Source organism: Puma concolor, chromosome B1, assembly GCF_028749965.1.
Source record: "Puma concolor isolate L17-30 chromosome B1, mPumCon1.1.hap2, whole genome shotgun sequence".
NCBI lineage: Eukaryota > Metazoa > Chordata > Mammalia > Carnivora > Felidae > Puma > Puma concolor.
In genome coordinates this window covers 153,787,142-153,807,567 of record NC_141670.1, presented here as the reverse complement: position 1 = coordinate 153,807,567, position 20,426 = coordinate 153,787,142, and the positions used below count along the sequence as shown (strand labels likewise).

Sequence of the window (20,426 nt, the reverse complement as noted above, 5' to 3'; positions counted from 1 at the left end):
CATTACTGACTGTAGCTTCAATGAATTAAGCTTGATTCACTGCGGGTGAATCATTTTCAATGCAGAGCTGTTCAGCAGTAATTGGCCAAGAATCCCTGCTGTGAAAAGCACTTGTCAAATAATGCTTGTTTACAAATATATCTCCAGACAGCAAAAAGTGGCAGTTACTGAATAAGTTCAGGGCCACCTCCAATATTCCTAACAGTGGACATGCTCCCTTTTCCTATTAAATCTATTAACATTTTCACTTGTTGATATACTTGCTAATATTTGTCCTGCTTGATCAATCTTAGAAGTTTCTTGCTAAATATGCCTCTGAAGTATCTTATAATAAAAGTTTTTTTTTTGCATTACACTGCAGTTCAAAGATTTCTTCCACATGTAATTTATGGCTAATGTATGCAAAAAAACAACTAAAGGTATATTTATCTTATCTTAGAATTCACTCTAAAGAGTACAGTTTTTTCCTCCAACTGTCTTTTATCCAACATACCTAACATGTATTCCATCTCAATTTAAGATTCTAGATATATGTTTGGCTTTTCCTTTTCAGTTCTGCTTATTTATGCCTACCAAGGTTAAAATCTTAAAATGACTGGAATAAAAATTACAAATGTAAATTCACATTTATTTCTATTTGCCCTGAATTTTTTTCTCACATGCTGGGAGCATTCATATTATACACATATAGAACATTATATATATATATATATATATATATATATATATATATACACACACACACACATATATATATACATACTATATATATATACACATATATATACATATACTATATATATATACACATACACACACACACACACACACACACACACACACACACTAGTCTATAGCACCTATGGTTTGCAAAAGCAAAGTATATGTGAGCAAGTTATTAATGGATGCAGCACATACATCCAGTCATTATGTCCCTGATCTTCCAAGACCTTCCAGAAATAATCAAAAACAAACTTAAGAACCCCAACTGGAATCTTTAAATAAACAAACTGCTCTTATTAATATCTTAATATAATATTGTTCGATTTATAATAACTCTTACATGCACAAACAAAAAGGGGAGAACATAAATTTTATACAAGAATAGAAGTAATGGTCTGAGATGATACTAATGGAAAGACGTAAAAGTGTTGGGTAGAAATGGGATGAATGAGGCGAAGTCATATATAATTAATACGATTTTGTTTCCTATTATGTGAAATAGTGATAGACCCCCCAGCAATCCCCACCTCACTATAGCCCAAGTTTTGCCGTGTGTTGGACTAGCTGGCTAAATGACAATACAACCTGTGGGTGTTAGGTCTGTGATGTTAACCAGTCTACCTTCCCCAGGATTTGAGCTCTGCTTACAACACCTTAAGAGATCGGTGCTATTTCCTAGCTTCCCTCCATTTCCCTCTGCCTCTTCCTCCCGGCGCAGTCTCAGCCCTTGTGCCCATTCAGCGTCACCCTCCCGGAGACTTTTTTTCCTTCCCTAACCATGAGCTTCTACTCCCTTTCATCTGTACATAAACCCCTTCCCTCATCACACCTGGGAGAGAAATTGAAATATAATGGGAACAGGAAGGGATGATTGGCACTACTATTACTATTACTCTTTAAATCCAAACCAGGATGCCCCTTCCGGTGGAATAAGGCAGTTAATAAAAGGTCTTCAAACCTTGTCATAATCCTCCGGACTTCTAACATAATGAATCTAACATGAGAGGTTAATAAAAGGACTAGTAGTACTTAAAACACTTCTCCAACTTTATCGGGAAGGGAGAAAAATGCAGATTGCTTGGGTTGAGCACGGGAGATCGTCGATAGCCAGACGACTAGATAGGTAGGTAGGTTAGGTAGACAGACGGACAGAGTGAGCTACGCAGAATCCTTAAATCAGATTTAAAACAATAAATTGTAAGGATTAAAGACAGAAGTTCATGGGGTGGGGCAGGGATCTGGATCTGCCCTGCTTTCACACGGTTCCTACAGAGCTGGCAGTGCTCCTAAACCAGCTCAGCGCCTTCTCCTCCAGCCACACAACCCGTGCAAGTCACGAGGACACACACGACCCCGAGGCTGCTGCTTCATCTTTCCGGTCCTGCGTCCCCTGCCCTAGGAGTGGAAGGGATTTTTTTTTTAAGGTTCTGTGCCTCACTCTTGGTATCCGGAGCCTCAAATCGAAATCCCAGTATTCCAGGAAGAGGGGAGGAGGGGTTTTTGATATTTTCGTCGCGAGGCTGACGGTTTCTTGCACCCAGATCTGGATCTGAGATGCTGCTCCCTCACCCCCCCACCCCCACCCTAGAGGAATGAGCCCTGGAGCTCAGACCCAAGCGCGGTCCGGGCGTGCGAGAGGAGCGAGCGCGGCCGGAGCCGACCCGGGGCCGAGGGCTGCCGGCCGGGCGGTGGCGGCTCCGGGGCTGAGCACGGCTCCGAAAGCAGCGAGCGTCGCACAGGTGCTGTTCCCGCGAAACCCGCCCTACTCGCCCAGGAGAAAGAAGGGGCAGCCTTCAGGGTCCGGAGCGCAGGATTGGGGGTGGGGCGGGGGCTGAGGGACTCCGGGATCCGGAGCCGGCTGGAGCGGGGCTTTTCCCTCGCGGAGAGACTAGCCCCGGTGGGTCTGAGCAGTAACTTCCTGGCAGCGACACTCCACCTCCCTTCCGCCTCCCGCGGCATCCCACCTTCCCGCCTTCCACTTTGGTGTAATGATGAGCCCCCAAAGTGAAGGGCACCCCACGGTGTGGGGGCGCCTTCTGTCCTTCGCCCTTCCCCTCCCTAGAGAAATAACAGCTCTTGCCACCCACCCCAGAATAGCATGTGGCGATGCCCTAAATAACAGCTTCCAGAAGGCACTTTCCCCCAAAATAAAAGCAGCCGGCCACCCCCACAATATTTCCCATCACCCGCCCCAAATAACGATTCTAAAAGCCCACCGCTCCCGAAATCGTCGCCGCTGAGCTTCAAACAGTTCTCACTCCCTCCAGCCCGAAATGTCACTTCCCCACGCGTTTAAGTGAGAACCAGCCGCACCCAACCTTCCGGCGTGGGTCTCAGACCTCTCTTTGCCCCCGCTTGCAACTTCCCAGCACCACCACCCCCCCCCCCCCCCCCCCCCGCCGACCAGACTCGGTCCACACGCAGGGTAGTCGCACAGCGCTCCGCACCTCTTGTCAAACAATGCAACCAAGCACAGCAGAGGGAGCGAAAAGGCTAGCGAAAGCGGACAAATGTTAATTCGTGATGCGGGATGAGATTTCGTCCGCGGCAGCAGCGTCCAGGGCGCCCCGACCCGCACTTCCAGGCCCCGCCTCGCCCCTCCGCCCCAGGTCGCTGCCGTCCCCACCCCCAACACTACCTTCGTTGCTGGGGCTGGCCAGGAGGGTCCGGAGCGCGGCGCACAGGAGAAGGCACGTCCAGAGGGGGGCCCTGCGAGGTGCGGAGTAGCAGCCGGCCAGAGACGCAGGGGTGCTGGGGTGGCCTTCGCCGCCGCCACCGCCGCCGTTGCCCGGGGGCCTCCGGCGTCCCGCACCAGGGGGCCCCGAGCCCCGCATCTTCTCCTGGCTGCCTCCGCCGCTGCTGTCCCGCGCGGCTCAGTCCGCGGCGCCGGACTCGCGGAGGGGGCGAGGGAGGCTCGCGACTCCTGTGCGTTCCCCGTGGGGTCCTCCGCCTTCTGGCACGCGGCGCTTCCAAATGCGGGAACCACGGATCCTCTGAGACGGCCGAAGTTTGCTTCTGGCTCCTCTCTCCCTCCTCTTCGGCGGGCTTAAATTAAATACTAGTTATGGGTGATAGTGCCGCTCTGCACTGGACCCAAGGGTGTCGAGAAGGTCCCGGGTCCTGTTTCTCTGCCTCTGAAGACTTTTAAGGATTGAGGTCTCTAAAATGCCCCTGGGGGAAAGCTAAAGGTTCCTTCTCAGTCTTCAGGGCTGAAACGAAGGTAAGGAAGACAGGTCATCTTCAGTCAAGAAGAAATCCTCCGTAAAAAGAGGAGGAAAGGGCAGGGTGGCTAAAGATAAAGGAAAGGAGTTCAGAAAATACAGGGTGGGGAGAATACGAGAGGCGAGCAAAGGAAAAGATCCAGAGTTCAGAGGCTGGCAGGAGGAAACAGCTGCGGGCTGAGCGCCGACGAGGGGAGGTGGTGGCGGCGGCGAGCGGGCAGGCGCGCGGAGCCCAGCGGCGGCAGCCCGGAGCTGCTGCGGTTCCCGCGGCTCGGGGAGGAAGCGGTGTGCGCGCGGCTGGGAGGACGAGGTTGAAACTGCACCGCCACGGCGCGCTCCTGCTGTGTCTGGAGCTCCGTCGTCTCCTCTGCTCCCCGCTCTGCACCTCCCACCCGCCTCCCTCCTCCTCCTCCCAGCTCCCCCGCCCTCTGCTGCTCGCTGCCTCGCCAGTGAGAATCTACTGTAAGTGTGAGTTGCTTAGACGAAGTCACACACTCGCGGAGGGAAGTAATCTGAAGGCTGCTGTGGTGAGTGTTGCCTAGCGGTCTCCGGGAGAGGCGCGTGTTCCTCCCCGGATAATTAGGGCGCAGAATTCTCCTGACGGTGCCTGCGAAGACTGGGGCTCCCGGGAGGCGGAAGGGAAATCAGCCTTAGGTTCAGCCGGCAGCCCTTGGAGAAGCGGGTCCTTTGGTTTGGCACAGTGCCTGCTGCCCATCGCAGGCTTGTGGCATCAACAACCTTGTCGTCACATAGCCACGTATTCGCAGAGGCTGTGCTGGTCCGTGGCTAGTTTCTTAAACACCCATATCGCTCACTGCTGCTCACCCTTTCTATTCTTCCAATACTTTTGGCAGCTGGGATGGGATAATTAGTCAACATTTTTTTTTTCAGAAGTAAATTGTCGAATTTCTAAATATAGACACCGTGACTATGATTGAAATTTCAGGGAGTCAAAGAATTCGACTTCCTGAATTTTGCAGTGTGCCAGGTACTTTACGATATATTGATTTAATTTATTAATTTCATTGATAAGATGTGTTAGTTTTGAGAAATTATATGATATGAAGCTATATGCAGTTAATTCCAGTGAAATTAGCATGGGTCAAATAATTTCAGGGTTTAAAAAATACTATTTTAATTTTGTGTGTTCTGCATCGAGAAACTTACAAAACAATTACCAAAAAAGCAGTTTGAAACAATTGACTTTCTATGCTTCACCTCTATTATGTATTCTCTTCCTTTAATATTTCTCTTCAATTTTCTCATTCATTCTTTCTAAGAGATAACATCTGAAAGGCAGTTGTAATAAATACTGCAAATAAAGCATCTACAAAAAAGTGTGAGTTTAGAAGAAAGGTATCTTGTTTAATTTGGTGTAGAGTAACTACTGTGAAAATTCGGTTTGCATTCACACCTAACGAAGGAGACTCAGCTCACCAGCTCTGACATCTAGAGCCCTGTTTGTCTTCACAATAAATTTCTCATCATCTTTAGCTGATGACATTTGTTTCTTGTTTAAATATTTGCGGTAAAGATGAAAGAATAAAGAAGCAGTGATGCAATTTTATAAAGAGATAGAAGCTTATCTTTGATTTTCTTTTTTCCTGAAATGTTTTGGCACCAGAAATCTAAAAGCAGCTTCTTTCCATTATAGTGTGCTCCAAATGCATGAAGTAAATTTAAAGAAATAGCAGTGAATCAGCCTTTCAGTTTGGCAAAAACCTCATGGTGAGATGCAGAGTTGAATTTTATGTTTCTATTTGAAGACCATTCAAAATGTAAGCTCCTCCCTCCAAACTATAGTTGAATTACTTAAAAAAATATATATCTAAACAGACAATCAACTAAGTTATCTAAAACCTACAGATAGGTAATAATGATAATGTGAAACATAGGCAGTTTAATTGGGCTTTGAAATTGTTGCCTTACCTCTATAGACCTCAGTATCCTCATCAGTAAAATGAGGGATTTGGAGAAAATGATCAAGTTCGCTTCTCTTCCATATCCTTTGCACTTCTATGTTACTGCCCTTGTCACCTATCACCAAATATTTACTCTTAACCTCAAAATTATTAAATTTCTTCAGCTTGACATTGAAAGTCTTCTACTACAAAGATCTTAAGTAAAATTTCCATTTTGTTTTACCTTAAAATTTGAAATACACTGTTCCCTAAATTGCCTCATACCTTTGTTTTTATGTCTGTCACTCCATCCTATAGAAGTTTCACCCCTGAAAAATTTAACACTCTCCCCCCACACACACAAACTCACACATACACATCTTTCTCATCTAAAATCCTACCCAGGGTCCAAAGAGAATGGACATTCTATACTGTTGTTATTCACAAAAAGAAGTGATTCGGTTCTCCTTCTCAAAGTATTCATAGCTTATGATTTATGTCAATCAACATAATGGCAATATTTTCTGAATGAAAAACTGGAACAAGTTAGCTAACAACTATAAGCATATATATTGAGATAAAAATAATTTAAAGTTGGGTATGTCAAAGAAAACTTAGTAGTTTTCACTGTGTTGGCTAATTATGTTATCCCCCACTCAAGATAGTTAACTCTTTCTTAAGTGACTAAGACCACAGAATGCCAAATCCTTCATGTTCTTCACCTTAAATGGCAGCCATCTTTCTCATGGTTGTTTAAAAATATTTGTTGCATGTCCTTAAAAGAATGAACAGCTGTAAAATAGAGCCCCACTTACAGCAATTAAAGAGTTAATCAGACAAGTTAAGGAGGATGGCTTGGTTTGGGCCTCAGTCTCAAAAGAGATCTTATATTTGGCCATTTGTTGATTTCTTGGAACGTAAATACTCTTTTAGCATACTCACATTGGACCACAGTATTGCACGAAAACTAGATTTGTCTTTTTCCTTCATACTACTGCTTTGCACAAGAAAAGGCTAAAACAGCAGTAGGAGCTTAGAAGTCCTATTGTTTGCTTTTCTTTTGCTTGGGATAACTGCTGTGGCCTTAAAAGGTGAATGTGGCTGATGTCTCCTAGATCTCACCTTGGATTTGGCTTTTTACTAAGCTTTCGTGAAGAAGGGAAATTCAGAATCACATTGATTAGATATCTTGGAAGGTTACTACCCTATAAAAGGTATTACAGTTAAGTTCAAGGTATTTTTTTTTTTTTTTAATTTTTTTTTCAACGTTTATTTATTTTTGGGACAGAGAGAGACAGAGCATGAACGGGGGAGGGGCAGAGAGAGAGGGAGACACAGAATCGGAAACAGGCTCCAGGCTCTGAGCCATCAGCCCAGAGCCCGACGCGGGGCTCGAACTCACGGACCGCGAGATCGTGACCTGGCTGAAGTCGGACGCTTAACCGACTGCGCCACCCAGGCGCCCCAAGTTCAAGGTATTAATAAGCCTAAATATCTTTACTGCACTCAAAGTAGAACAACAAAAACAATTATACTAAGCAGAATTGCTAGTAATTACTGAAGATTGCTATGTGTGAAGCATTATATCATGTTGTACATTAATTATTTTACTTACATAATACTGTAATACTTTACATAATACTGACATTTTAACCACATTGTTGGTATAATTATTAGCCCCATGTTTATGAAGAGAAGACTGAGGAAATGAGGTTAGGCAACCTGAGTAGTTTCACAGCTGCTAAGACATGGGAATTTTAGCCCATGGCACTGGCTCTCTGAAGAAAATTGTAATATAATGGAAGTAAAGAATAAATTTGATAACCAGTCATTCAGAAATGAAAAAAAAAAAAAAAAAAAGGAGGACTGTCCCCAAATTCTGCATTAATGGGAACAATTAATGAATAAAAAATACTTCAATTTTTAAGTTCACTTAAATCCAAAAGCAATAGCCAAATAATATATAGTACAGGTCAGAAAAATGAATAGGAGAAAACAAGAAACAAGTGATCCTATATAAGCATTATTTGGAGAAAAAGACTGTCTTCTGTAAACAAAAACACACATAGAATCTGTGTACAATGGAGAGACAATAGACCAAATCAAGAAAATAAACAGTAAGGTCTGTAGACAGATAATATTAATACAAACAGCACAAAACCCATGTAAACTATGGTAGAAAACATAAGCAACAGTCTTTACGAAAATAATGTAAGTAAAACATCGTAAACCAAAGAGCATTTTTTTCTAAAATATGTATTATTGGCAATTTTTTACATAATTGTTTTAAATGTTTGTCACTTAGCTGCATGCTTTCTTTCAGAGAATTTTGTGAAAAAAAAAAACAAAAGCAAAGCAAACTTTTAATCCATGGTAGATTTTAGATATGAAATTATAAGATAGCTTAATGGAACTATAATATGTACTAATGAAGTTAATTTTTCAAGTCCATGATTTCCTGAGGAGGATACATATATGGTGATGTTAATTATTTTGACCCCAAAGGAAAAGACTGACTAAAATATATTTAAGCAATCAATAGCTCTTAAAGTTCACAACCAAGAAAATGCTAATGTATTCGTTATTTTATGTTGCATTTTAATTTAATTAACATAAAACAGATAATAGTTTAATTTTTGTTCATAGTTATCTTGTTTAAGAATTTTTCTGAAGTCCTCGAATCACTTTTCTCTACTAATTACCCACATTTTTGCTATTAATGTTCAATTTAATTGTATTTCAATTTAATTTATTATTAAATGAGTATTTAACTTAAAAAAATAAGGAATAAATAGCTTTGTAATTAGTTAATGAGGGTTTAGTATATAAATTATTTTATTACTTAACAAGTTTAAGGAAAAAAAAACAGCCTGTTAGGGCAGTGAAACTATCATGTATGATGCTGTCATGGTGGAATATGACATTATATACTTGTCAAAATGTATTACATGTACCACACCAAGAGTGAACCCTAATGTAAACTATGGACATTAGTTAATAACAGTGTCTCAATATTGGCTTATCAGTTGTAATATATGTCACCTTTACACCTTAAAAAATATAAACATATTGGCATCATAATGAGCCGTCATTTTTTTGTGTTTTCTGTGAATATCAAGAAGATAATAAAATCTTCCTCTGTCAATGAGTATTAATAGAGAATATTGTAGCAAAGAATAAGGAGCAAGATATTTAAATAAATTAGAGTGAGCCCAAGAGCCACTGATTTTTACTGTTGTTGTTGGAGGTTGGTTTATTCTCTAATCATTCTGTGATCGATGGGTGAGTGCTATTGACATTTGAGTGTAGCAGGAGGCCAATGCTGCTATAGTTGATGAGGAACCAAACTGACTTTGGTTGTTCTTTGGTTGTTGTTTGCCTCCAGCATCTTGGATAAGTGGCATCCTATGAAGATGTGAACAATGAAATAATAAGGACTCTCAGGGCTGAAGAAGTCGGAAAAGCGTGCTCAGAAGAGTCCCAAGATTGAAGTGATACACTGTGAGTGACTCACTTCACTTAAAACTCACCTATTCTAACCGTCTTCTGGATTCCAGAAGTGCATGCTGTTATATGAAAAATAAGTTGTAGCATTTTTCATATTCAAAAGAATGTTTTTTTTATTAAATTCAGTGCATATACTCACTTGAAATTCATAAATAAGGACACCTGGGTGGCTCAGTCGGTTGAGCATCCGACTTTGGCTCAGGTCATGATCTCATAATTCATGAGTTCGAGCCCCACTTCGGGCTCACTGCTGTCAGCTTGTCAGCACAGAGCTTGCTTCAGATCCCCTGTCCCCCTCTCTCTGCCCCTTCCCTGTTTGCACTATGCCAAAAATAAATAAATATTAAAAAAAAAAGAAATTCATAAATAATCCACTCATAGGAGAACATATTTTATAACTAGCTATAGTTTACTAGGGGAAAAAGTGATAAATTTACCCAATGGCATAAATAAATAAGGGTTGTGTATGTGATCAAGCTTTTGATAAATGCTTGATTGGTTGTCCCACACTGTCCCAAATTGGTTGTCTCTGGAAAGGCTTCTAGGTAAAAGCTGGCAATGATAATCTCATGTACTCTCATACTCTGTTGCTGGAAAGTGAATTTAGAATATCTCTTGTAGGGTGGTTTTGCAAAATCAAATGTTTTTAAAATGTGGTAGCTTTATATCTAGCAGCTAGAAATTTTAAATTTTAAGCAAACACATTAATTAAAATGGGTTAAAAGATGAAACATAATGGTATTTTTAAAGTTTTTGTTTCAATTCCAGTTAGTTAACATATGGGGTAGTATTGGTTTCGGGGATGCAATATAGTGACTTAACACTCCCATACCACACCCGGTGCTCATCATTACAAGTGCACTCCTTAATCTCCATCACCTATTTAACTCATCCCCCACTCACCTCCTTTCGAGTAACCATCAGTTTGTTTTCTACTTAAGACTCTGTTTCTTGGTTTGTCTTGCTCTCTATTTTTGCTTTCCTCTTTTATTTTGTTTCATAACTTCCATATGTGAATGAAATCATATGGTATTTGTCTTTCTCTGACTTATTTCACTTAGCATAATACTCTCTAGCTCCATTCCTGTTAAGGAAAATGGCAAAATTTCATTCATTCTTATGGCCGAGTAATAGTCTAGTGCACATGTATATGTACCACTTCCTTATGCAGTCATCAGTTGATAGACACTTGTGCTATTTCCATAATTTGACTATTGTAGTAATGCTGCTATAAACATCAAGGTGCATGTATCCCTTTGAATGAGTATTTTTGTATTCTCTGGGTGAATACCTAGTGCAATTGCTGGATCTTAGGGTAGTTCTACTTTTAACTTTTTGAGGAACCTCCATAATGTTTTCCAGAGTGGCTGTTTGCATTCCCACCAACAGAGCAAGAGGGTTCCCCTTTATCCACATCATCCCCAACACTTGTTTATGGTGGTTCTGATTTTAGTCATTCTGACATGTGTGATGTAATATTGCATTGTAGCTTTGATTTTCAGTTCCCTGACAATCAGTCATGTTGAGCATCTTTTCATGTGTCTGTTGGCCATCTGTATGTCTTCTTTGGAAATATGTCTATTCATGTCTTCTGCCCATTTTTTAATTGGACTATTCATTTTTTTGGGTGTTGTGTTTTATAGGTTCTTTGTATATTTGGGATACTAGCCATTTGTCAGATATGTCATTTGCAAATATCTTCTCCAATTCCATAGGTTGTTTTTTCCTTTTGCTGTTTGTTTTCTGCACTGTGCAGAAGCTTTTTATTTTGATGTAGTCTCAGTAGTTTAGTTTAGTTTTTGTTTCCCTTGCTTCAGGAGACATATCTAGAAAACTGTTTCTATAGCCAATGTCAGAGAATTACTGCCTGTGGTCTCTTCTAGTATTTTCATGGTTTCAGGTCTCATATTTAGATCCTTAATCCATTTTGTATTTATTTTTGTGTATAATGTAAGAAAGCCCAGTTTCATTCTTTTGCATGTTGCTGTCTAGTTTTCCAACACCATTTGTTGAAGAAATTGTCTTTGGATTGGAAATTCTTTGGATATTCTTTCCTGATTTTTTTTAATGTAATTGACCATATAGTTGTGAGTTTATTTCTGAGTTATCTATTCTGTTTCATTGATCTATGTGTTTATTTTGTGCCAGCACCATACTCTTTTGATTACTGTAGCTTTGTAATATAACTTTATGTCCATAATTATGATTCCTCTATCTCTGCTTTTCTTTTTCAAAACTGCTTTTCAGGGTCTTCTGTGGCTCCATATAGAACAATATTGTTTGTTCTAGCTGTGTGAAAATACTGTTGGTACTTTGATAGGGATTGCATTAAATGTATAGATTGCATTAAATGTATAGATATGTTGCTTTGGGTGGTACAGACATTTTAACGATATTTGCTCTCCAATCCATGAACATAGGATGTCTTTCTATTTTATTTGTGTCATATTCAATTTCTTTCATCAGTGTTTTATCATTTTCAGAGTACAGATCTTTCACCTCTTTGGTTAGGTTTATTCATAGGTATCTTATTGGTTTTGGTACAGTTGTAAATGGGATTGATTCCTTAGTTTCTCTTTCTGTTGCTTACATTATTGGTGTATAGAAATGCAACAGATTCCTGTATGTTGATTTTATATCCTGAGAATTTACTGAATTTGTTTATCCATTCTAACAGTTTTTGGGTGGAGTTATTCAGTTTTCTGTATAGAGTATCATGTCATCTGCAAATGGTGAAAATTTTATCTCTTCTTGTTGATTTGTATGCTTTTTTATTTTTATTTGTTGTCTGATTGCTGTATCTAGGATTTCCAGTACTATGTTAAATAAAAGCGGTGAGAGTGGACATCCCTATCTTGTTCCTGACCATAGTGGAAAAGCTCTCAGATTTTCCACATAGAGGATTATATTAGCTGTGGGTTTTTCATATGTGGCCTTTATTGTGTTGAATTATGTTTTCCCTAAACCTACTTTTTTTGAGAGTTTTTACATAAATGGATGTTGTACTTTGTCAAATGCTTTTTCTGAAATGCATTTATTGAAATGATCATATGATTTTTATCTTTTCTTTTATTAATGTGGTGTGTCTCATTGTTTGATTTGCAAATATTGAACCACTCATGCAACCCAGTAATAAATCCCACTTCATCAAGGTTAGTGATTTTTTAATATATATTCTTGGATCAGTTTGCTAGTATTTTATTGAGAATTTTGCATCCATGTTCATCAGAGATTTTGGCCTGTAGTCTGTTTCTTAATGGAGTCTTTGTCTGGTTTTGGTATCAGGGTAATGCTGGTCTCATAGAACGAATTTGAAAATTTTCTTTCATTTTCTGTTTTTTGGAAAAGTTTGAAAAGAGTAGGTTTCTTTAAATGTTTGGTAGAATTTTCTTGTGAAGCCATCTGGTCCTGGACTTTTGTTTTTTGGGAGTTACTGATACAGTTTCTTTGTTGGGGATATAAAATGTACAGAGATTGGTTGCATTTCTATACACCAATAATGAAGCAACAGAAAGAGAAATCAAGAAATTGATCCCACTTACAATTCCACCAAGACCCATAAAATACCTAAGAATAAGCCTAACCAAAGATATAAAAGATCTGTTATGCCAAAAACTATAGAAAACTTATGAAACAAATTGATGAAGACACAAAGAAATGGAAAAATATTCCATGTTCATGGATTGGAAGAACAAATACTGTTCATATGTCAATACTAGCCAAAGCAATCTACACATTCAATGCAATCCCAATCAAAATTGCACTGGTATTCTTCTCAGAGCTAGAGCAAACAATCCTAAAATTTGTATGGAATCACAAAAGACCCCGAATAGCCAAAGTAATGTTGAAAAAGAAAACCAAAGTGGGAGGCATCACAATCCCAGACTTTAGCTTCTATTACAAAGCTGTAATCATCAAGGCAGTATGATATTAGCACAAAAACAGACACATAGACCAATGGAATAGAATAAAGAACCCAGAATTGGACCCACAAATGTATGGCCAACTAATCTTTGACAAAACAGGAAAGAGTATCCAATGGAAAAAAGACAGTCTCTTTAGCAAATGGTGCTGGGTGAACTAGACAGCAACATGCAGAAGAATGAAACTGTAACACTTTATTACACCACACACAAAAATAAACTCAAAATGGATAAAAGACCTAAGTGCGAGACAGGAAACCATCAAAACCCTAGAGGAGAAAAACAGGCAACAACCTCTGTGACCTCAGCCACAGCAACTTCTTACTCAACACTTTTCCAAAGGCAAGGGGAAATAAAAGCAAAAATGAACTATTGGGACCTCATCAAGATTAAAAGCTTCTGCACTGCAAAGGAAACAATCAACAAAACTAAAAGACAACAGATGAAGTGGGAAAAGATATTTGCAAATGACATATCAGATAAAGGGTTAGTATCCAAAATCTATAAAGAATTTACCAAACTCAATATCTGAAAAAAAAATCCAGTGAAGAAGTGGGCACTCTCACCACTTCTTTTCCAAAGAAGACACCTAGATGGCCACAGACACATGAAAAGATGCTCAACATCGCTCATCATCAGGAAAATGCAAATCAAAACCACACTAAAATACCACTTCCCACCTGTCAGAGTGGCTAAAATTAACAACTCAGGAAACAAATGATGTTAGTGAGGATGTGGAGAAATGGGAACCCTCTTGCACTATTGGTGGGAATGCAAACTGGTGCAGCCAATCTGGAAAACAGTGTGGACGTTCCTCAAAAATTAAAAATAGAACTACCCTACTACCCAGCAATAGTACTACTAGGAATTTATCCAAAGGATACAGGAGTGATGATTCACGGGGGCACATGTACACCAATGTTTATAGCAGTGCTTTCAACAATAACCAAATTATGGAAAGAGCCCAAATTTCCATCAACTGATGAATGGAGAAAGATGTGGCCTATATATACAATGGAATACTCCTTGGCAATGAGAAAGAATGAAATTTTTCCATTTGCAACAATGTGGATGGAACTGGAAGGTATTATGCTAGGTGAAATAAGTCATTCAGAGAAGGACAGGTATCATATGTTTTCATATGTGGAATTTGAGAAACTTAACAAAAGATCATAGGAGAAGGGAAGAGGGAAGAAAATAGTTACAAACAGAGAGGAAGGCAAACCATAAGAGACTCTTAAATACAGAAAACAAACTGAGGGTTTATGGGACGGTCAGGGGAGAGGAGAAAATGGGTGATGGGCATGGAGGAGGGCACCTGTTGGGATGAGCACTGGGTGTTGTAGGTAGGCGATGAATCATGGGCATCTACTCCTAAAGTCAAGAGCACACTGTATACACTGTATGTTAGCTAAATTGACAATAAATTATATTTATAAATAAACAAAAAAATAAAATTTATTTGCTGGTTATAAGTCTGCTCAAGTTTTCTATTCCTTCTTTTTTCAGTTTTGGTAGTTTATATGCTTGTAGAAATTTATCCATTTCTTCTAGGCTGTCCAATTTGTTGGCATATAATTTTGCATAATGTTCTCTTACAATTGTTTTTATCTTTCTGCAGTGTTGGTTGTTATTTGTGATTTCACTTATTTGAGTCTTTTTTATTTTTGGTAAGTCTGGGTAGAGGTTTATAAATGTTATTAATTTTTTAAGCAAGTGCCTGGTTTCATTGATATGTTCCATTGTATTTTTAGTTTCTATATTTATTTCTATTCTAATCTTGATTATGTCCTTCCTTCTGCTGGTGTTACCTTCATTTGTTGTTCTTTTTCTAGCTCCTTTAGGTGTAACACTAGGTGGCTTATTTGTTTCTTTTTTGTTTTTTGAGGTAAGCCTGCATTGCTATATGCTTCCCTCTCAGGACTGATTTTCCTGCATCCCAAAGATTTGGGGCTGTTCTGTTTTCATTTTCATTTGTTTCCATGTTTTTTTCTATTTCTTCTTTGATTTCCTGGTTGATCCATTCATTTTCAGTAGCATGTATTAGTGGTCTTCCCAGATTTTTTCTTGTGGTTGATTTCTAGTTGCATAGTGTTGTGGTCAGAAAAGGTGCATCGTATGACTTCAGTCTTTTTGTATTTATTGAGTCCTGTTTTGTGATCAGACATGAGAACTATTCTGGAGAATGTACCATGTGCACTTGAAAAGAATGCATATTCTGCTGCTTTAGGGTGGAATGTTCTTAGCATATCTGTTAAATCCATCTGGTCCACTGTCTAATTCAAAGCCATTGTTTCCTTATTTATTTTCTGTTTAGATGATCTGTCCATTGATGTAAGTGGAGTTTTAAATTCCCCCACTATTATTGTATTATTATCAATTAGTTCCTTTATGTCTGTTATTAATTTATATATTTTGGTGCTTGGAAGCACCAAATGTTGCTATGTTGGGTGCATAAATATTTACAATAGTTATACCTTGCTGTTGGATTGCCCCCTTTATTATTTTATAGTGCCCTTCTTTGTCTCTTGTTACAATCTTTGATTTAAAGTCTAGTTTTTCCTTTTTTTTTTAAGTTTATTTATTTATTTATTTATTTATTTATTTATTTATTTATTTTTGAGAGACAGAGAAAGAGAGAGAGAGAAAGAGAGAGAGCACAATCTGGGGAGGGGCAGAGAGAGAGGGAGACAAAGAATCTGAAGTAGGCTCCAGGCTCTGAACTGTCAGCACAGAGCCTGACGTGGAGCCTGAACCCATGAACTGTGAGATGATGACCTGAGCTGAAGTGAAATGTTCAAGTGACAGAGCCACCCAGGTGCCTCTAAAGTCTAGTTTTTCCAAGGGCACATGGGTGGGTCAGTCGGTTAAGCATCCGACTTCAGCTCAGGTCATGATCTCACAGCACGTGAGTTTGAGCCCCATTTCAGGCTCTGTGCTGACAGCTTGGAGCCTGGATCCTGCTTTGGATTCTCTGTCTCCCTCCCTCTCTCTCTCTCAAAAATAAATAAACATTAAAAAAAAGCCTTTAAAGTCTGGTTTTTCCAATATAAGTATTGCTACTCCAGCTTTCTTTTGATGCCCATTTGCATGATAAATGTTTTTCCATCCCTTCACTTTCAATCTGGAGGTGTCTCTAGTTACAAAATGAGTAACTTGTTTTCTTTGTTTGTTTTTGTTTTTAATTCATTCTTACACCCTATGTCTTTTGATCAAAGAGTTTAGTCCATTAACATTCAAAGTAATTATTGATAGAAAATATTTATTATAATTATAATTTACTAAATTATCTATTTATTATGTATTTATTTCCATTTTATTACTTGTTTTCTCATTTTTTTCCGATCCTTTCTTATCTTTGGTCTCTCTTTTCTAAATTTTTTTTTTAACATTTATTTATTTTTGAGAGACAGAAAGAGACAGAGAGTGAGCAGTGGAGGGGCAGAGAGAGAAGGAGACACAGGATCTAAAACAGGCTCCAGGCTCTGATCAAGCTGTCAGATTAGAGCCAGACATGGGGCTCGCACCCAGTAACCATAAGATCATGACCTGAGCTGAAGTCAGACGCTTAACAGACTGAGCCACCCAGGCACCCTTAGTCTCTCCTTTCAACTCATAGTCACCTTTAATATTCTTGCAGGGTTGGTTTTATGGTCATGAACTTCTTTAGTTTTTGTTGGTCTGGGAAACACTTTGTGTTCCCTTCTATTTTGAATGATACTTACTGGATAGAGTATTCTTGCTGCAGATTTTTCCCATTCAGTACTTTGAATATATCATGCCAGTCCCTTCTGGCTTGCCATGTTTCTGTTGAGAAATCTCCAGGTAGCCTTATGGATTTTCCTTTGTAAGTTAAGGACTTCTTTTTTCTTACTACTTTTAGGTTTTTTTATTTATCACTATATTTTGCAAGTTTAATTACAATATGTCTTGGTGTTGTCCTGCTTTTGTTGATTTTGTTGGGAGATCTCTGTGCCTCCTAGATCTGGATGTCTGTTTCCTTCTCCAGCTTAGGGATGTTTTCAGCTATTATTTGTTCAAATAAATTTTCTGCCCCCTTTTCTTTCTCTTCTTCTTCTAGGACTCCTATAATAGGAATTCTATGACATTTGAAGGAGTCACTAAGTTCCCTAAGTCTATCCTTGTCTTGTGTAATTCTTTTTTCCATCTTGATTACTTTCCATGACTCTGTGTTCTAGGTCACTAATTTGGTCATCTGCTTCTTCCAGTTTGCTGTTCATTGCATCAGGCTTGTTTCTAATCTCGCTTATTATACTCTTCATCTCTGATTCTTTTTTAGCTCTTTTATCTCTAAGGTAAGGGTCTGACTCATGTCTTCTTTTCTCAAGCGCAGTGAGCATCTTTTTGATTGTTGCTTTAAATTCTCTATCAGGGATGTTACTTATATCTGATTTGCTTAGATATCTGCCCATGACCTTATCTTGTTCTTTTATTTGAGATAAATTCCTCCATTTTGTCATTTTGTCTGAGTTTCTGCCTTCTTCTCTGTGTTAGAAAAGCCAGTTATGTCTCCTGTTCCTAAAAGTAATGGCTTTATGTAGAAGAAGTCATGTAGTGCCTAGGGCCTGGTGGTTCAGCAAGTGTTTTGGTGTGTACTGTGTGTGCTCTGCTTTTGTTTTTTGGCTGCCTTATCCTTCAATCCAATTGTCTATAGTGGGTCTTCTTGCCTGCTGTGAGCAGTGTTTGGTGCCTGGCCTATATGTGATGAGTTTTACTAGGTGTGCTCTGGTCTGCTTGTGAAATGAGACCTGACACTAACTCCACCAGAACTGAGTCCCTGTAGAACTCTCTGGTCAGGAGATGTGGTGTGGACAGGGTTTTGTGTTGGTCTCTTGGGGTGGGGCCCACTGCACTGGTACTGAGGCAAGTGTGACTGAGAAGGGCAGTTCCACCAAAGTGTAGGGGTGTGGGGTTTGGTGTAAGCAAGTTGAGAAGCCAATGTGGGTGCTGCACTGTTTCCTGCAGGTTGTTGAGCTTATGCTGAGGGGTGGGAGAGGAAAATGTCTCAAGCCAACTGCTTTGTTCCTGGAGAGGTGTCTCTATGAATGTTGCCTTTCAGGGAAGCACTCATATAATAGCAAATACTCTGCCCTCTTTGGCACCAGGCATTTTTCAGATCACTGTTTCCATTCTATCTACATCTAGGTTGTTTGCCTGCCTTCTCTCCATGAGCAGGGCAGTGCTCTCCTGGATCTATCCCATCCAAGCCTGCTGACCTTTAAAACTCCAGACTTTGGGGCACCTGAGTGGCTTAGTCGGTTAAGTGTCTGACTTCGGCTCAGGTCATGATCTCATAGCTCATGGGTTCAAGCCTTGTCAGGCTGACAGCTCAGAGACTGGAACCTGCTTTGGATTCTGTTTCTCCTTCTCTTTCTGTCCCTCCCCCCATGCTCTCTCTTTCTCTCTCTCTCAAAAACAAATAAACATGAAAAATAAATAAATAAATAAATAAATAAATAAATAAATAAATAAATAAAACTCCAGACTTTAAGCCTCACTGGTTGCAAGAACTTATGAAATTCAGCCCTTTTCATTTTCCAAGCCAGTGGCTTTGCAGAAACATTCTCCTTGTACATTCCCCTGTGTGCTCCTCTCTCTGTCTCCTCCATCTCCAAGACCACATCTCCCTTGCCTCTGTAGTACCCATAATCTGTTTCTCCCCTAAACCACATCTCTGCACTTCCTACCTTATTTCATGTGGCTTCTTCTCTCTCTTTGGTTGTGCAGTTTGTTCTATCAGTCTTTAGGTCAATTTTGGAGGTATTTAAGATATTTTGACAGCTATCTAGTTGTATTTATGGGGTGAGGCAAGACTTGTATCCTCCTACTCCACCACCATCTTCCTTTCTCTCCATAATGTTATTTTTAATGGATAAAAATCAGAAATTAATGTTCATTAAGAAGTATTACATACATCTGTATAATAATGAAACACCATGGAACGATTTAAATGTTTGGAAAAATATGTACATAAAAAGAAAGTTCTGAAGTATCATATTATAAAGACACAATATAAAGCATTTTTTTTTTAATTTGGAAAGTTATGTGTCATTAATGACATCTGTATATGATTGATGGGATAATTTGAATTTATTTTTCTACTTGTTTTTGAATAAAAGAATTTTTTAAATTTTCACCTCATTTTTGAGAGAGAGAGATAAAGAGAGAGCACAAATGCAAGAGAGCCAGAGAGAAAGGGAGGTACAGAATCTGTAGCAGGCTCCAGGTTCTGAGCTGTCAGCACGAAGCATTAAGTGAGGCTCGAACCCACAAACTGTGAGATCATGACCCAATATGAAGTTGGATGCTTAACCAACTGAGCCACCCAGGTGCCCCTTATTTTTCTACTTTTAATTTTTATATTTTATGTAATTAGCACTTATTACTTGTATAACCATGGAAACATAGAAATAAAAAAATATCCCAGAAGAAAATGTGTATTCATTCATACATACAAACATACACATACAGATGCACAACAGAGAAGGAAGAAATAAGAGGAGGAAAGGAATGAGTAGAGTTGAAATACAGTGATGATGAAAAGCCTTATATGACCACAAATTAGGAAGTAAAATTCTTTCAATTAGCTCCTGCCCCTATTCTGAAAACAGGAGGATGTAATCACTTCTGTGGTATGTCCACTACATTTTCAAGTATTCTGACAATGTTGGGAGGTTGTGTACCTCATTTTCCAATAAATTTCTTGGTGGAATTTCCAGCACCCCCACTTGATTGATGGCAGTTCTGCTCTTATTTTCTTTCCATACTGGTTTACTTCATAATTGGAAATGTCCCTGTTCCTTTGCTCTAATAAGTGTGGGCTTTGAATAGCTAATTTTCTCAACCTCGTGAAAAGAGAGGAGGATTGTATTACAGAAACACTAAGTATTGATATTTGACTTCATTGTCCTAAAATTTGATCACAGAGAATTTTTCTGAAGCAATACTTTTCAAACTCTTTCCTGGTATCCATTTTCCTGGCTTCCTCCTTTTCACTCTTCTTCACCTTTCCCTTCTTCAAGCACCTTTTAAATACCTGTCTTTTCAATTAAAGAGAAGATTTCCAAATTCATTTTCTTCAGTAATCTTATGCCCAGATTTTCTCAGCAAATATAATAAAAAAAAAAAAA

At 39.2% G+C, this 20,426-nt stretch overlaps 1 protein-coding gene and 1 long non-coding RNA gene across 15 annotated transcripts in view; one reads left to right on the top strand and one right to left on the bottom strand.

Annotated features, from left to right (window-relative positions):
- Positions 1-4,307, bottom strand: part of EPHA5 (EPH receptor A5) — a 345,396-nt gene extending 341,089 nt beyond the window's left edge. For all 13 annotated transcript variants that reach the window (XM_025921746.2, XM_025921750.2, XM_025921749.2 and 10 more), the window contains exon 1: positions 3,362-4,307. In XM_025921746.2, coding sequence (XP_025777531.2) covers positions 3,362-3,557 — 196 coding nt within the window. In that variant the 5' untranslated portion in view covers positions 3,558-4,307. The remainder of the gene's footprint in view (positions 1-3,361) is intronic.
- Positions 4,308-4,363: 56 nt separating this feature from the next.
- LOC147581963 (uncharacterized) overlaps positions 4,364-20,426 on the top strand; it is a 95,694-nt gene continuing 79,631 nt past the window's right edge. For both annotated transcript variants that reach the window (XR_015250428.1, XR_015250429.1), the window contains exons 1-2: positions 4,364-4,471; positions 9,231-9,346. This is a non-coding gene — a long non-coding RNA (uncharacterized LOC147581963). The remainder of the gene's footprint in view (positions 4,472-9,230; positions 9,347-20,426) is intronic.